The sequence below is a fragment of the Macaca nemestrina genome, chromosome 20 (genome assembly GCF_043159975.1).
Source record: "Macaca nemestrina isolate mMacNem1 chromosome 20, mMacNem.hap1, whole genome shotgun sequence".
Classification (NCBI taxonomy): Eukaryota; Metazoa; Chordata; class Mammalia; order Primates; family Cercopithecidae; genus Macaca; species Macaca nemestrina.
In genome coordinates, this window is record NC_092144.1 from 5,843,624 (window position 1) to 5,861,650 (window position 18,027).

The 18,027-nt window shown below is 54.4% G+C and overlaps 1 protein-coding gene across 2 annotated transcripts in view; it reads right to left on the bottom strand.

Annotated features, from left to right (window-relative positions):
• The window catches only part of LOC105484742 (MLLT1 super elongation complex subunit), a 75,904-nt gene that overhangs the window by 21,171 nt on the left and 36,706 nt on the right, over positions 1–18,027 (bottom strand). For both annotated transcript variants that reach the window (XM_011746653.2, XM_011746663.2), the window contains exon 4: positions 15–158. In XM_011746653.2, coding sequence (XP_011744955.1) covers positions 15–158 — 144 coding nt within the window. The remainder of the gene's footprint in view (positions 1–14; positions 159–18,027) is intronic.

The following is an 18,027-nucleotide window of genomic DNA, read 5'->3' on the forward strand; positions in this document are numbered from 1 at the left end:
CGGGGCACACTCACCCCGCCGGCCCGCAGGAGCTTGTACCGGAACTCCGTGGTGGGGTTGTTGAAGGTGAGCTTCTCGCAGCGCAGGTGGTTCACGGGTGGGTTGCCTTCCAGGTTCAGGAACAGGTCGTAGGTGAAGCAGACCTTCCTCGGCTCCTCCTGGAACAGAGAAAACAAGAAAGTCCATATCAGAGGGTGGTCGTGGGGCAGGGACAGAGCTCCCCACTGGCCCTGGTTCTCCTCTCTCCCTCACCAGACCTCTGCTCCCCTCCCTCCGATTTGCGCCCACTTCTCTCTCGGGGCGCCTCCTGCCCTGCCGTTATTCAAAATCGAACAACTTACTAAGTGCAGCTAACTGGGTCTTGTAGGCCCCACGGCAGAAACAAAGCTCATTCATAGCCATGCTCTCGGACGGTTATGGGAAACACGTACCCCCTTCAACCCTTGCAGCACCACTAACGGACAGGGAAACCGAGGCACAAAGGCACCAACTAACGCATGGCAGCGCTGAGACCTGCCCCAGGCCTCTGGGGCCCACGATCTCACCACCTCCACTCCCTGCTTCCTTTGCAGGGGGAGCCAAGCCCAACAGACGCGGGACGCAGGATGCAGACTCAAACGACAGAGCAGCGCCCAGAGGGGGCAAAAGTACAAGGTCACGATCCAGTTTCCAGGAGGCTCTGTCCACTTTGGGGGCCGCCCCGCACCCTCACCACCCCAGAAGACAGGGACGCTCTGGCATGGGGCAGCGCTGATGCATCTTCCACATGAGGGTGTGAGGAGCTCATGTGACGGCCTGGAAGAGGGCTGTGAGTGAGAGGCTGTGATGAGCACAGAAAGGCCGGGAGGGCTCAGGGCAGGCAGGCTTGTAGGAAGGAGCCGTCTGCCCGGGCTCCCGTGGAGGCCCAGCAGCATGTGCAGGGGCTGCGTTTCTGTGAACCTGGAAATTCTGAAGCAAGACAATTTCATCTGCTTTTCCTTAAGAACCTCGCCCCATCCCAAATGATGTAAGCCACAGGTCCCAGTAAACAGAGATGTGCTCCTGGGAGCAGGGACGTCAGGCTGGTAAGAAAATGGAGTGGACGGGGAGTGTGGGAGAACGGCACCGTGACAAGCCCGAATGTCACATGGAGGAAGGGAAGTTTTCATAGAAACAACGTGTACGGGTCGGGTGCGGTGGCTCACGCCTGTAATCCAGAACTCTGGGAGGTTGAGGCAGATTGATCACTTGAGGTCAGGAGTTTGAGACCAGCCTGGGCTACATGGCAAAACCCTGTCTCCAATAAAAATGCAAAAATTAGCCGGGCATGGTGGTAGGAGCCTGTAATCCCAGCTACTTGGGAGACTGAGGCAGGAGAATCACTTGAATCCGGTAGGCAGAGGCTGCAGTGAGCCAAGATTGCACCACTGCACTCCAGCCTGGGCGACAGAGAAAGACTGTCTGAAAAACAAACAAACAAACAAACAAACGTGCAGGCTCACGTTCTCACATTATGGGCAGCTGGTGCTTGATAAGGGTGACGAGACCACTCAGTGGGGACTGAGGAGTCTCTTCAACCAATGGTGCTGGGACAACTGGATACCCACCCATGGGAGAATGGAGGTGGCCCTACTTCACCCACACACAGGAAACAACTCAAAATGGATCAGAGACCTGGACAGAAGCACTAACGCCACACGGCTCTCAAGAAAATACAGGTGTCCATCACGACATTGCATTAGACAGTTGTTTCTTACAATATGACACCAAAAGCACAGGCAACTAAAGAAAAATAGATCACGTGAACTTCGGAAACATTTCAGAATTTTGGCCCAGGCATCATGGTTTATGCCTGTAATCCTAGCACTTTGGGAGGCTGAGGCAAATGCAGAGACACGGGTGAGTGGGTACCGGGGGCGGGTGGGAGGTGCAGGAGTGGCTCTAACAGGCAAAGGGTTTCTTTCGGAGGTGATGAAAATATGCTGGAATTTAAAATTTGTGATGATTGCACAACACTGTGAATATACTAAAACCACTAAATCTGCACAGTTTAAAAGGCTGAATTTTATGATAGGTGAATTACAACGCACTTTGTTAAAATGCAGTTCACCGGCATAAAAATAACTAAGAGTATGGGCGTCCCGTGAAGGCTTCTGAGTTGGGGAACAGTCTCAGAAGCTCGAGACGTCACACTGGCTCAGTCAGCAGTGGGGACGCAGGGCAGAGCTCCGGGCCCGGGGTCCTCTGCACCCTCTTTATTCTCAGCCCTTTCCCCAGCAACCTAAGCTCGCAGGTGCATGACCACATCCTCAGTCCTGGCAAGAGGGGACAGACCGAGGGGCTTAAGGTGCTGCAGCAGGCCATCTCTCCCCAGCCTGCCTGCAGTGCCAGACGGTTTGCACAGGCGGCACCAGACTCTGCAAGCTCTGGGGACAGGTGCCTCCTGGGAGTCGGGGACCAGCTAGCAACACAGGTGGCAAAGGCAGCTCCTGCGGCCGCCCACGAGTCCCAGGTGCACCTGCATGGGAAGGAGCCTCCAGAACCACAAGTCCGGTCAGGGCGGACAAGTGAACAGGTTCCCAATCCAAGGCCAGCCGGCGTGGCCGACAGTGACCTTGTGTGGGGAAAGCCCCGATCTCAGAAGAGTGGGTCTCTGTCCCAGCCCCAGGCAGGGAGGCGTGACCTGTCTGGGCCAGGCTAGGACTCCCTCCCCTTGTCCGAGGGGACGTGTGACTTAGGCTTGGGTAAGGAGACGGAAGGGAGGGCAGCCTAGGGAGAGCTTTCCTTCCCAATCCATAAACAAAACTGCAGGGACAAAGTTTCTCAGCACCTCTCTTTGTCCTGCCAAAACTCGAGAGGTGGTGCCTGCGGGGGCGGCTTCCTCCACAGCACTATGTGGAGGGATGCCAGGCCCTGGCACCTCCTGCCTTCATGTCCTGTAAGAAGACCAGCCCTTACAAGAAGCCCCACTACACACTTGGTCTGAGCAACTGGACGTATCCCTAACCGACACGCCCCCTCCAAGTCCACACTTCTCCTACGCTGCTCTCCCTAAGGACTCAAATGTGGCCGCGTGCCCCTCCTCTGTGCCCCTTGCCTTTACAGAGACACTTGTCCCAGGGGGTGTGGGTCCCTGCCAAACTGGGAACCTGGGACTATGAGGACTCCTCTCCTGTCTTCCCCCGAGGGGCGCAGCTGGTCCAGCTCCAAGTGAGCCACGGGAGTGAGATGCTAGGGCAGACTGGAGGGGGGATGGTGCAGCACCAGGGGTGGGAGGGGCTGGGAAGGCTCCCTGGGGGTTGTGGTGGGGTTGAAGGATGGCCAGGAGCCGGTCAGCTCAAGAAGGCTAAGAGGTGGATGGGTGCCCAGGCTGGACCGCCAGGAGCATGCACAGCCTCACACAGGAAACAGGGGCACGGGCTGCAGTGTCCTCGCGGGACCCCCGGGCTCCAGCGCGGCTGCGGTGGGGAGAGGTGGTGGTGCTGCCCCTGAGGAGGGGAGCCCTGTCCGGAGGTGGACGAAGGTTTCAGCTCAGGAACAACGGTCACATCCAGGTCTCAGGAAGCCACACCCTCCGGCCTACGGCGCAAAGGGCAGACGCAAGCCGGCACTTCTGGGCGCAGGGCTGGCTGGAACCTGGCAGATAAAGGGGAACGGGGTAGGGGAGGAGAGCTCTTGTCCTGCCTTTCCTACAGAAGCAACACCACTAGGTGAACCCGGAGAAGGCAAGCAGCTAACCCGCACAGACTGTCCCAGCCCACCCACGAAGGACCATGAGAGCGTCCTAGCATCTTGCCATCCACTCGGCCGGCGGCAGAGACGTGGGCAGCCACACAGAAAGACCAAGCCTCCAGATTCAGGCCCCCGAGACAGGGACACGCGAGTCAGAGGGCGACCCTGAGTGCCACTGCATGGCCAAAAGCAGCAAAACCCAGATGGTACCAAGCTCTGCGGGACACATGGTCCTGACTCTTCACCAAATAAATCGCAAAGCCAAAAAAGACTTCGTGAATGAGAAGGGGGCGGGAGAATCTACAAACAACGAATCGCAGCGTGTGGATTTCATCAACATCCTGATTCAAACAAACAAACACAAAAAACAGGACTTTAAACACTGGCATATTGAGAGACTAAGGGATTATAATCATCAATTAATATCACCAAGTAATATGGTAACATAAGAGATGACTAATTCATGGGTGTGGTCCTGGTAGCACTGTCTTGTTAGAGGCCTCTTTTGAAATATTTACACATGAAATGAGGACATCTGGGATTTGCCCCAGAATGACCGAGAGGGCAGCGCAGGCTGGCACAGGCTTGGCTGTGCAGGGACCACCTTTGGGTGGGTGGCAGCTACGAGAGTTTGTTGCATCTGCCTCTGTAAATGCTTCAAACTTTCCCTGGTAACTTCTGAGTGGACGCCGGGAGCAAGGCTGTGCAGAGGGTGAACATGCCTGGGGAAGCATCCTCGTGCAGAAAGCCTAGGGCCTGAGGGACACCAGCGGGAGCCTGGCCTCCTAGGCCTCAGGTTCTTCACAGGCAGCTTGGGGGGGTCTGCCGCAGTGCCACAGCCACAGCCCGCAGCACCCTATCGTCCACAGGAGCCGTCAGCGCCCCCACAGAGCAGCCTGGGCTAACAAGGGAACCTGGGGAGGTGCAGCCAGATGGTACCAAAGCACTGGGATGCCCCAGGGGCACTCCCCAGCTCTGCCCACTGCCTGGAATGGGGCACCCTGGGGCTCAGAACCGGGTCCTCGCCTCTCCACCCACGCTCCTGGCCACGGCTGTGCACCCCGGCTGTGCACCCCTGCTGCACAGCGAGTCCAGCCACTTCTCCCGAGCTCCTCGGCCGGCCCCTGTCTCCTGGACCACCTGCCTCCTAACCATCACCCGCTTCTACCACAGCCCCCTTTCAGGCCACAGTATCTCCATGCGCCCAGCCCACCAACGGCCTCGATGAGCCTGGAGGAGGCGCCACATCCTCGGTGTAGCCAGAGCGACATGCTGCCTTCTTCCAAGCCTCCTCCACCCAGCTCACCCCTTCCTGACCCCTGCCTGCCCCTACCCCGGCCTGCTGTTGTCCCCAAGCACAGAGCACAGCTCACTCTCTGCCAGCTCTCCTCGCAGTCCGAAGCACGTCTGTCTTCTGTCCCAGCACCCTACTGACCCATGAACACCACACACCATGGGACCGTCCTGTTTTGTTCCTGATGGGCCTGGTGCTGGGCTAGCACTGTGTCTGCTGAACGTCCCTGGATACTCATGTATCCACCAAAAATGCCACAGGCGCCTACCACAAGATCCCGGCAGGGATCACGAGAGAGGAGAGGTCTCTAATCTTATGGACAGTCAGGCTACAAAGGCGAAACAGCCACGCGGCAGTGACACCAGTGCGACACCAACTGCACCGTGTCAGTGTCTGCAGAGCGCTGACGGTGACCAGGCACTTTCTAAGCACTCAGCTGATACAAATGCTTCATAGCCCCAAAACCCAGGTGCTCCTGGTATCCCCCCATCACAGATGAAGATGCTGAATTGGACAGGGGATCTGGGCAGCAGCAGAGCGAGCGCACCCCAGCAGAGGTTCTCGGGAAGCCCCAGGTCTTAGAGAGGTTCCTGTTGCCCACACAAACCAAACAGGGAAGGCAGCCACAACAAGGAGATCCGGCATGTTCACGACTGCAGAGAGGGCAGCACCGGAAAGCAGGGAGGACACCCCCCACCGGCCAGGTAGAGGTCATGCCCCGAAGTACCCTGCGGCCAGCATCCTGGGATCGGGATTGGCTGCTGGAAGCTGCCAGTGAGTCGCAGGCACTGGGAGTGACTAAAAGGCACGCCCTCTATGTGAGACCTGGGCCTACAAAGCTTAGGAGCACCCCAGGGGGCTGCGAACCCCTTCCTGGCCATCCCTGGAAACCAGCTTTCTGGGGGATGTCGGGACGGCAGCACCTTCATGCCCCTGAGGCCTGGCAGCAGGTTCCGTGAGCACTGGCAAAGTCGAAGGTGGCTGGCCAAGCAGCCCAGGTGTGACACCCTTAGCAACTCCAGCCGGACTGCACTGTGACCCACTAATGGCAGGAGCCTCCTAGAGTCACGTGTTCCCGGGCCAGGTCACGAGCAGCTGGCTGCCCACTCCCAGGCTGCTGGCCACAAGCCAGCGTCTCTGGCCTCGGCAACTAAGATGCAGAGGAACTGGCCAAACAGGTGCCTGTGCCAAAGACCGCAGCATGCACCATCCGGTGCCCGGGGCGGGGAGTCCAGGCAGCAAGCCCGCCACGCCTGCCAGTGCTCCTTGGGATGAGGATCACAGGGCCGAGTGGCCAAGCTGGCCTTGGCACGAGGCACATCAAGGCAAAGGCCCTGTGACCAGTGGGCCACGCATGGAGCGCCTGCTGGCGCCACCACCTCTGAGAGGCCACAGTCTCTCTGACCCACGCCCCACCTGGAGGACACCCAGCCTTCCCTCCCAATCCTGGGTGTGAGGGGAGCGCAACCAGCCCTCCTGCAAGGTCTTCCAGCTCCTGCCGACCTCGGCTGTCTCCTGGCCATCTCTTCCCTGCCAAGCTCGTCCAGCGGCTGCCTGGCATTCCCCTCTGAGGCCCCAGGGTTCACAGACATATGCTGGGCTTAAAAAAAAACATTTTGGCCGGGCACGGTGGCTCACGCCTGTAATCCCAGCACTTTGGGAGGCCGAGGCAGTTGGATCACGAGGTCAGGAGATCAAGACCATCCTGGCTAACATGGTGAAACCCCGTCTCTACTAAAAATACAAAAAAAGAAAAAAAAAATTAGCCGGGCGAGGTGGCAGGCACCTGTAGTCCCAGCTACTTCGGAGGCTGAGGCAAGAGAACGGCGTGAACCCGGGAGGCGGAGCTTGCAGTGAGCCGAGATCGCGCCACTGCACTCCAGCCTGGGTGACAGAGCAAGACTCTGTCTCAAACTAATAATAATAATAATAATAATTTGCAAGGGAGGAAAAAAGAAGTGGTGGTGGCTGGGAAAAGGTAGGGTGACGGAGAGGGGAAGAGAGAGAGAGAAAGTGGAAAAGAGATGGAAGGAAGAAAATGGTTTAAAGACGCTTAAGAGACAAAGCAATCAAGAGAAATGCTTGGGCCTGGCACAATGGCTCATGCCTGCAATCCCGGCACTTTGGGAGGCTGAAGCGGGAAGATCGCTTTGAGGTTGGAAGTTTGAGACCGGCCTGGTCCACACAGTGAGATCTCATCTCTACAAGAAAAAGAAAAAAATTTTTTTTAATTAGCTGAGTGTGGTGATGCACCTGTAGCACCTGCTACTCAGGAGGCTGAGGCAGGAGGATCCCTTAAGCCCAGGAGTTGGAGGTTGCAGTGAGCTATGATCAGATCACTGCATGCAACCTGCGTGAGAGCAAGACCCTGACTTAAAGATGGAAAGAGAGAGGGAAGCTCCAACCTTACTTGAATCCTGACGTGAACACGTATTTTATAAGATGTATGTCCACACACACACAGCCTCCTTCGGTTTCTGCAGGCTCTAGAGGGCTGACTGTGTGTGAGAGATGACAGGGGAAACTGATGGTACTGGGCATGTGATAATGTTAAAGAATTACTAATTTACCAATTTCTAGCCAGAATGATATTGTGGTTAGGGTTTTTGCTTTGTTTTGTTTTAAGAATCTTATCTCTCACAGGCACAGCAGGAAATATTAACAGATTAGAAGACGTGATGTCTAGGACCTGATTCAAAACAACCCTAGAGAGGAGAGAGGAGAAGGCACCCGTGCAGGCTGGCGGCTGTGGGAGCCAGAGGTGGGGGGCGGCTGCTCTGCCGTTCTCTCTGCTTCTGTGTATGTTTTTTAAGTCGTCTATATTAGAAAGAAGAATTAAATAGATATGCTTGGCCCCGCCCCCAGCCTGCCTCACAGCTCTGAATTTGAATGCAACACCACCTGTGTCCCTACCACCCTGCCTCTGTCCTGGAGCTGGGAAGACAGTGGGGAACTGGGCAAGTCCCCGCCATGGAGCCCAGATGGAGCCTCTGCCAGAGCCTTCTCCGGTCAGCAGGCAGATGCCTTGCTCTGCTTCAGGTGGCTACCTTGGCAGCAAGGAGCAAGCCCTGTGGGGATGTGTGCGGGGCCGCAGGCCTTACCCCACCACACCTTCGTCGGTCCACACCAACACTCCAGGAGGGCATCACTCTCTCACCAGCTGCCAGGAGAGGAAGCGCAGGTTTCGTGGCATCTGGCCATTCACCGAGGCCTCACAGAACCAATAAATGCCAAACCCACTAGTCTACACATCAAAAGCCTCTCGCGTCCGCAGAGCCCTGCCCCTCCTCTGGACACAGCTGTAAGGCACTAGGCTCTCGCGTCCACCGGCCCACGGCAACCTGGAATGGGGCTGACACACAGTCTGGCGAGAAGGCAAGGGAAGGGCAGACACGTGGAAAAAAGATGTCCAAGAAAGAAACAACCCCATCCCTCAAATCCCACGTCCAGGATGAGACCCAACCGAAACATCCACAGAGAGTGTGAACAAATGTACAAGGGGTCACCGAGGCACCCCTGCAGAGGGAGACCCTGAGATGCCAAATGTCCCCCCCCCCCGAACAGTCAGGTAAATGACAGCTGACACAAATGCCAGGGCACACGACACTGACCGTAGCCAGAACCAGACACAGTGGCCTGTGCTGACGCCGGAGGGCCACAGGCAGGGAGTTCAGAGGTACGAGTCACACTCATGCCCACACACTCATACACACGTGCGTACACACACCCACAGTTACCCACACGCACACGCACACACCCACACTCACCTGCCCTTATACCCGTGTACAGACACACCCACACACCCACGTACGCACACACCCATGTGCACACACTCATACACGTCCATACTCACCCCTCACCTACCTGTGTACAAAACAAACACACCTGTGTACACACAGACACCCACCACCCACACTCACACACTCAGACTTACACACACACCTATGTACATATACACACCCACTCACATCCACACACCCGTACGCATACGCCCTCACGTGCACACTCAGACTCACGTACGCAGAGAACTGTTTTGGAAGGACACGCACTGCTTATCATGGAGAGGATTTCAATTCCTTGTAACCTGCATATGTCACCTTGGCTTTGTCATCAAAAGAAAAAAAAAATTTTTTTTCAGGTTTAGGTAAAACAGCACAATGTTGGCTGAAAACCCTGACCAGGAGTCAGAGGACTCCTGGGTACTGAAGTGGCTCAGCACTGGCTCGCTGTGTGACCCTGGATGGGCTGCTGCACCTCTCTGAGCCTCAGAGAGAAACAGGAATCCAACGGGAAGGAAGCAGGAAGGCCGGCGGTGTCTCTGGCTGGGAGGACAGCCTGGGGAGCATTAGCCCAGACCCCTCCCAAGGCTGCCTGACTGCTCAGCCTGGGAGGCCAGGGAGACCCCAGAGACCCCAGAGACCCCGCCCCCTCCCACAGGTGTGCTCAGGGCCCGCAGCCCTATGTGAAACAGTGAAAGCCGGCCACCTACAGGCCTGCCTGGAAGGGGCCGGCCCTGGTCAGGGGAGGTGGGGGAGTTTTCTTCTTGTACCCTTGAACTTCGAACCCCACTGTGGAGCACGCTGCCGCCACTGGAAGGAGCTTGACAGATGCAGCAGGTGACGCAGAGGGCAGGCTCCGAGCCGAGCTGGCCCCGGCACTCACCGTGCAGCCGGAGCAGGCGACGCTGCCCATCTGTGCTCAGCGTCCTCACCTGCAAAGTGGGAAAGGCAGAACCCAACCCATATACAGGTGCTCAAGAGCTATTCCTCATCACACGCTGACCCGGAGACCCCCGGGACACATCGCCAGGAGATGATAACAAACCACAAGACTGAGAGCACCACGGAACCTACAGCGCTCAGATTCAAAAGCACTGGGGGTGTGATGTCAGATGCAAAGGGAGAGACTGGACCCCACACTCAGCTACGAACCTCTCGAGAGAGCACGAGAATTCAGGGGCGAAGGGATGGAAAAGGCAGCTCCTACCCTGCATCCTTGTGCGCTTCGCATTTCCGATAATCGGAATCAATTCCTGCATCGATGAGCAATGAGAAACCAAAGCAAGGAGGCAGAAAGGGCCGGGCGCGGTGGCTCAAGCCTGTAATCTCAGCACTTTGGGAGGCCGAGACGGGCGGATCACGAGGTCAGGAGATCGAGACCATCCTGGCTAACATGGTGACACCCCGTCTCTACTAAAAAATACAAAAAATAGCCGAGCGAGGTGGCGGGCGCCTGTAGTCCCAGCTACTCGGGAGGCTAAGGCAGGAGAATGGCGTAAACCCGGGAGGTGGAGCTTGCAGTGAGCTGAGATCCGGCCACTGCACTCCAGCCTGGGTGACAGAGCGAGACTCCGTCTCAAAAAAAAAAAAAAAAAAAAAAAAAAGGAGGCACAAAGGCAGACACCACATTTTCAAACGCTCTCCATGGAAACAGACGTTTTTAGACTCAAAGTTGGCTTCTATTATCTGGAGGCTAAACTTAATGATTTCTCCTCAGTCTGACACCAGAAAGGGGAGAATGCAGCCTGCAACGTAAACACGTGCAAAATGGCAGTTTGAAATCTGGACCACAACAAATGAAGACAGGAGGAGGTATCCCCAAGATGAGCCCATGAAAGTCACTGGCCTGATGCTGCCAGGCCAAGAGCAGCTGAGCTGAGACCTGCGAGTGGTCAGTCCTGGGGCCTCCTGCCTTCCTCATGCCCAGGATGAGGACAGCCTCTCTCTACCCTGATCTGAGGCCGCTGGAACCCACAGCTCCCAGACCCCCGCCCCATCCCGAGAGCCCGTGTCCCCCAGGCCAGTGTCAGGCAGAGTCCAGCTGGAGGCAGGGTCTATTCAGGGCTCCATGGCACCAGACTCCCGGCCCCCTCACTGGACAGCACCTTCCCTGCTCTGGGAGCCACAGGGCAGATGCCTTCGTCCTGCGGCCCTGTCTCTACAGGAGGCACAAACATCAATCAGGAAAGATGGCCTCCGAGAAGCTGGGAAAGAATTTTATCAGGCACATGCCGAGATAGGAAATTTGGGGAACATAATGGGTGCTTTCAATGCCCAGCCAATTCTTCCAGCCCCTTCTCTAGGGACCCAGGAGAAGGCATTCTGGGCCTCTGGGCCGTCCCACCGTCCCAGCTTTGGAGGTCCTGGGGTGGCCGTGGCAGGCGCAGGGTTGCGCAGCACCTTCTCTCTCCCTGCAGCGGTGGGCGCCTTCTTTCTTTCCTTGTGCTTCTCTGCCAGGCTCCAGACCCGCCCTCTAGGAAACACAGATGCGCATGGGGACCCACTTCAGGGAACAGAGGATGCTCCAGGGAAAGACAGACCGCCACAACTGGCACGCATCCATGCGGCTTGTCACAACGCGGCAGCTCGGCCCTGCCCCGGGTCCCCGCACACAATGTGGCTTCTGTTCTGGCTCCCTCGGCAATCCACCAGCCAAGGCCTCCCCCTCGGCCACATCAACCGGCCGATTGTCCCTGGCGGAGCGCTCTATGGGCTCACCAGAGGGGCTGCCCGCCTCCTGAACTCTGCAAGGCCCTGGGAGCCTGGGAGCCAGGGAGGGCGTGCGAGGGTTGCTTGGCTTCTGCGCCAGCAGGTCAGGGGCAAGGGGAGAAGACAATGGGGGCCCAGAGGGGGCTCCCGGCCTCCCTGCCTCAAGACCTGCTCTCCCTAGTCTCAAACTGAGCGCATGCAGGGGCAGCCCAAGTGGAACCCGCATGGGGGAGCATTTGCAGCTGAGAGCCATCTCCACTCTACAGAGGGTGGCGGCTGCAGAGGGCACCGGGCTTGGTGTCCCTGGAACCTCCCCTGGCATGTGCGACTGCCTAGGGCCCCCAACACAAGCCACCCAGGATGTGTCAGGAAGATGCCTCTGAGGGTCTTAAGGCTCTGAGGCTAGCACGGTTTAACTTACTTTTAAAACTCTCCATGTAAACTCGTGCACACTTCCTAATGGCACGAACCAAAACGCCCTTCCTGTGCCCTCAGACATCTGCCTGTGGGACACCACAGGGGACTGGTGACGGCTGTGGTTCCCTGTCCAATGACAGCTTGTTGCAGGGGTTGGGGAGGAGGTCTAATATGAGTGGTAAATAACCACAATAAACTTCTTTTTCACACTTGGCCATTTCCAACACTGGACTGTCTCTCACAATCAGCGCGTACCCCTCGCGTTTCTTCTCCTGCTCTCAGGACAGGTTCCTTCAACTCAAGTCACGGGAGGCTTAGACTGAAGGAAGAGGAATCTGGGGTCAGGGGCAGGGCAAGTTTTACCGCCCCAAACAGCCACACTCCCCTTTCCTGGCACCGTTCGTACCGGGTTCAATAGACACAAGTGCCCCGGCCGGCATCCCCTCATGTGACAGCATCTACAGGGCACCTAGGGGGCCGTGAGCCGATGCCAGCCACAGGAGAGGACAGCGGGCCACTGTCATCTCAGACGACTCCTCTCCCCATCTGAAAGCAGCTCTCTCTCCACCCCTCTCGGTTTTGCCAAGCACACCAAGCCGGTAACGCAGGACTGTGTGACAGCCAGCACTGGCATGAAAGAGACAAAGGTGAGGGCTAAAAGGATTGCCAAGGAAAATTAAGTCACATCAAATGATGCCTCAGAGAAGAGCTCCTGAGTCCAGCTGCTGATCTTGGCTAATGCCTCAAAACAAAGCAAGACAAAAAGCAACTGTGCTAAAGTCTGCTGGGAAGGTAAAGCAGGAACGTGGCGGGGTCACCAAGCGGTAAAGCTGAAAGAGACCCTGAGAGCCGGTCCCAGACCCAGCAGGGCCGTGAATGTCAGTGGGGGCCCCCCATGAAGGCTTGGGGAGGCCAGCAGCCCTGGGGCCCGTGCCCCACCCAGGACCAGGGCATCGAAGCCCTCCAGGTCAGCCCTGCAGCCCCTCCCGAGGCCCTGACCCTGCCTCCTAACTGACTCTAGGGCACAGACAAGCACTTCCTGTTTGGCAGCCATTGAATTACTTCTGGGAGAGACGGAGCCAGGTCTGCATTATAATGTCACTGACCTACTCCAGAACACACGGGACAGGCGTGGGACAGGCACCTGGCGGGGGCTTCTGAAGCCACAGCCACAGAGCTTACACCCAAAGAGGCAGGTGAACCCGCAGGACTCGACCCCTTATGGAGGATCTAACGGCAAATGTCACCATGTCACCCCCGGCGGATAAGCGGCTCTGCCCACCCAGCTCACCTCCCTCACATCGCCCCAGACCCCACTTTATCACCTGGACTCTGCCCTTCAAACAGCTGCCACTCCCCCTAGAAGGGACCACCCCATCCTCTCAGCCTCACTTAAGAAGTCAATCTCACTTCTTAAAGAGAACCCTCCTGACCCTTTCTAACTGGGCCCCCGTGACACACTCGTAGCACCCGGCAGCTGGGCTTCCCGGAATTCATTCTGATGGTCACTTCCTCTCCCGTGTGTCTGCTGTCTCTTGCCCTGTCAGTCTGTGAACTCCACAAGAGAGGGGAACGTGTTCACTTGGTCTTCACTGGGCCTGGACTTGGTAAATACCTGTCACATGAAGAAATCTATGAAACTCCAGCAAAGAATGGAAGTAAAAGCAATTCCTCCTCCTCACTGTAAACGCACACTTAAAACAAACAAACAAAAAAAACCCCCGCATTTGCGAAGAATAAATGACAAGGGCCTCCCTTACTAGATACCCGCTGCCCTCCGGCAGTCCCCCCACCTCTCTCAACAGCGGGCTTGGTGCGCGCTGCCAGCGGACAGTGAAAACAGAGGCATGGGCCTCAAGTGGCAAAGGGTTTCAGACACAAAACCAGAGGCACTTGCCAGAAAAACAATGGTAAGCCACCCGTCAAAATAAAAAACATTTGCTAGACAAAAGTGTACTATTGAGAGAATGACAAGGTAAGCCACAGACTGGGAGAAAATATTTGCAACTCATATACCAGGTATAGGACTTGTATCCAGCGTATATACAGAACTCTTGAAACTCAACAAGAAAACAGCTAACCCAATTTTTTTAATGGGAGGGAGGGGCAAAATTCTGAACAGATACTTTACCAAAGAGAATGTATGGATTGCAAATAAGCACGTGAGAAGATGCTTATTACCGTCAGTCGTCAGGGAGATGCAAATCAAAACCTAACCGGGCACTACTTCACACCCACTAGGACAGACGGCTATAATCAAACAGGCAGAATATGAGTTGCTGGTGAGGAAGCAGAAAAATCAGAACCCTCATACCCAGCTCGGGGGAATGTAAAATGGCACAGCTGCTGAAACACAGTCTGGCAGTTACTCAAAAAATTAAACAAAGAATGTGGCCAGGTTTGGTGGCTCACACTTATACTCCCAGCACTTTGGGAGGCTGAGGCAGGAGGATCACTTGAAGCTAGGGTTTCGAGCCCAGCCTGGGCAACATAGTGAGACTCTCTCAACAAAAAAATTTAAAAATCTTCCTTTCTCTTTCTCTTTCCTTTCCTTTTCCTTTTCCTTTTCTCTCTTTATTTTATTTTATTTTTTTGAGACAGAGTCTCGCTCTGTCACCCCGGCTGGAGTGCAGTGGCGCGATCTTAGCTCACTGCAAGCTCCACCTCCCAGGTTCACGCCATTCTCCTGCCTCAGCCTCCGGAGTAGCTGGGACTACAGGCGCCCACCACCACACCCGGCTAATTGTTTTGTATTTTTAGTAGAGATGGGGTTTCACCGTGTTAGCCAGGATGGTCTCGATCTCCTGATCTCATGACCTACCCACCTCGGCCTCCCAAAGTGCTGGGATTACAGGTGTGAGCCACTGCGCCCGGCCTCTTTATTTTTATTTTTTTTAGAGACAGGTTTCACCACGTTGCCCAGGCTGGTCTCAACCTCCTGAACTCAAGCGATCCTTCCACCTCAGCCTCCCAAAGTGCTGGGATTACAGACATAAGCCGCTGTGCCCAGCCCTTAAATTTTTTTTTTTTTTTTAAACTCATGGGTTTGAGGGCTGGGTGCAGTGGCTCACGCCTGTAATCCCAGCACTTTGGGAGGCCGAGACGGGCAGATCACAAGGTCAGGAGATCGAGACCATCCTGGCTAACACGGTGAAATCCCGTCTCTACTAAAAATACAAAAAAAATTAGCTGGGCATGGTGGCGGGCACCTGTAGTCCCAGCTACTCAGGAGGCTGAGGCAGGAGAATGGCGTGAACCCGGGAGATGGAGCTTGCAGTGAGCCAAGATCGTCCCACTGCACTACAGCCTGGGTGACAGAGCGAGACTCCGTCTCAAAAAAAAAAGAAAAAAAGAAAAAAAACAACAACAGTTAAATAGACCTATATCATGTGACCTAGCAATCTCCACTCATTTACCCAAATAAACTAAAAACATGGTCACACAAAAACCTGCATGCAAATGTTTAGGGCAGCCTTATTCATAATCACAACAGCTGGAAACAACACAGACGTCCTTCAACAGGCGAACGAATACACAAACCCTAAGGCACGCATGCAGCGGAACACTCCTCGAAAAAAACACAACAAAATTACAAAGATTCATTCACACAGCAACATAGACAAATCTAAGCGTGCTTTACTAAGGGAAAGAAACCAGATACAAAAGGGTTGCATACTGTCTGAGTCTTATGACAATCTGGAAAAGGTAAACTACAAGAATGGCAAACAGATGAGTGGTTGTAAGGCCTGGGGGTGGGAGGGGTGACTGACTTCAAAGGGACAGCAAGTGGGAATGTGCGGGGTGGGCGGGGGAGCAGAGTCCTGGTAGATATACAACTCTCTGCACTGTAAACGTCACTGAATATGAACTAAAAAATCAGTAATAACCAGATGGGCAGAGGAGGCAGACCGAAGATGAAATACAAGTGTGACTAACGAAGCCAACTGTATTACAAATGCATGACATGACCACACCAGGGAAAGAAAGGGCTGCCACAAATAACCTTGTAACCTTGCAGGGTTCCAACTTGACAGAAAGAGCTGCACGCCAATGCCGAGCCCTCGCGGCCAACACAGGAGGGCTGGCTGTTGATTCTCAAACTATTTTCCAGGTATCCTGGAATTAAACAGGTAAGCAAACACAGTACAGATAACAGAAGCCAGGTTTCCGCCTTCAGAGACAGCAACAAGGAAGCAACTGGGGAAGGTGTGAATGAGTCCGCTCGTGCTGGATGGAGTTGGTAGCCTCAGAGGAACTTGCGTCTGTTTTCATATTACACAGATAGACATAGAACGGAACACAGATGTAAAGGGTGGGGTGGTTTCCTAGTTCTGTCACATGAGAGGACCTGAAGGCGTGATAACCAAGCAGCAGTGAGCACACTTAGCTCCCAGATCTTGGCTTTTAAACACCATTCTCCAACAACAGGAACTAAGGCTCCTGGGAGCGGTGGAAGATTCTAGGGCTGGGGCAGAGAAATACAAGGTGAGCCTGTGGTGCCAGAATGTGAAAGCACCCCCAAAACCATGGGAACATGATGAAATGACAGGCCCAAATGCGAGAACAATTTCAACAACAGACAGGTAACAACAGACGGGATTATAACCCAAAGAAAAACTAAATACCTGTGAACCCATCCACGTTGAGATAAATAACTGAATACGTGAACAGAAGAGAAGGGACAGCTCTTCCTTAACGAAAAATTCCAGTTAATAAATGTAGAAAGGAAGGAAGAAATTAAAATTACCAGTAGACCACCACTGGGGCAGGCTAAAATTAGCGGGTGGTACCACAGGTTAAGAAGCCCTTATCCAAAATGCTTGGGACCAGAAATGTTTTGGATTTCAGACTTTTTTTCCGGATTTTAAATATCTGCATTATACTTACTGGTTCAGCATCCCTATTCTGAAATCTGCAATTTAAAATGCTCCAGTGAGCAGTTCCTTTGAGTGTCATGTTGGTGCTCAGAGTTTCAGATTTTGGAGCATTCTGGTGCTTTTTTTTTTTTTTTTTTTTTTTTTTGTGAGAGTCTCACTCTGTGACCTAGGCTGGAGTGCAGTGGTGTGATCTCAGCTCACTGCAACCTCTTCCTCCCGGGCTCAAGCAATTCTTGTGCCTCAGCCTCCCAGGCAGCTGGAACTACAGGCGTATGCCACCATGCCCAGCTAATTGTTGTATTTTTAGCAGAGATGGGGTGCCATGTTGGCCAGGCTGGTCTCGAACTCCTGACCTCAGGTGATTCACTCACCTTGGCCTCCCAAAGTGCTGGGATTACAAGAGTGAGCCACTGCGCCCAGCCTGAGATTTTGGAGCATTTTTTATTTTGGATTTCTGGATTAGGGATACTCAACCTGTGTTTTTTAAAAAAAGATAAAACAGGTTATAAGCACAGCTTCAAAGTATCTCTCCCAAAATGGGTATTATTAACTGTGTTGTTTTTAACCTACGCCCACCAGGATGGAGGGGTTAATTCCTCTCCCTTGAGTGTGGGCTGGACTTAGTGACCCGCTTCTTCTAAGCAATAACCAGTGGAGAAACCTGGCAGACACCACTTAACCAGGAGATCAAGGTTAACCTCGGCTGTTAACCACGAGTCGTGTAAATGTCTGGCACTTCCTAATACGATGTAAGCAGAAGTGCATTTACCTCTGTGGTCTTCTTATCGAACTCTATAACCACGGACTAGCCATGAGAAAATGGCAAGTGGAGGGAGATTCTGCGTAATAGGCCACTAGTACATTTCAAAAATATCAAGGTCATGAAAGACTGAGGAAAGAGACACAGGCAACGGTGCAGCATCCTGGGGTGGGTTCCACAACAGAAAAAGCACATGAACTGAAAACTGGGAAACCCAAACCAGTCCCTAGTTTAGTTCGTGGCGATTGTACCGATGCTACTGTCTTGGTTTTGATCACTGGACCGTGGTTATGTGAGATGTTCACATTAAGGGAGGCTGGGTCGTGGGGGAGGTCCTATGGGAATTCTCTGTACTATCTTTGCAGCTCTTCTGTGTCTAAAATTATTTCAAAATTTAAAAAATCGTAGCTATGAGAGGTTCCCAGTCAGGAACCACACTCGGTTCAGTAACGAAGATTTTCATGCATCTGGAGCAGCTCG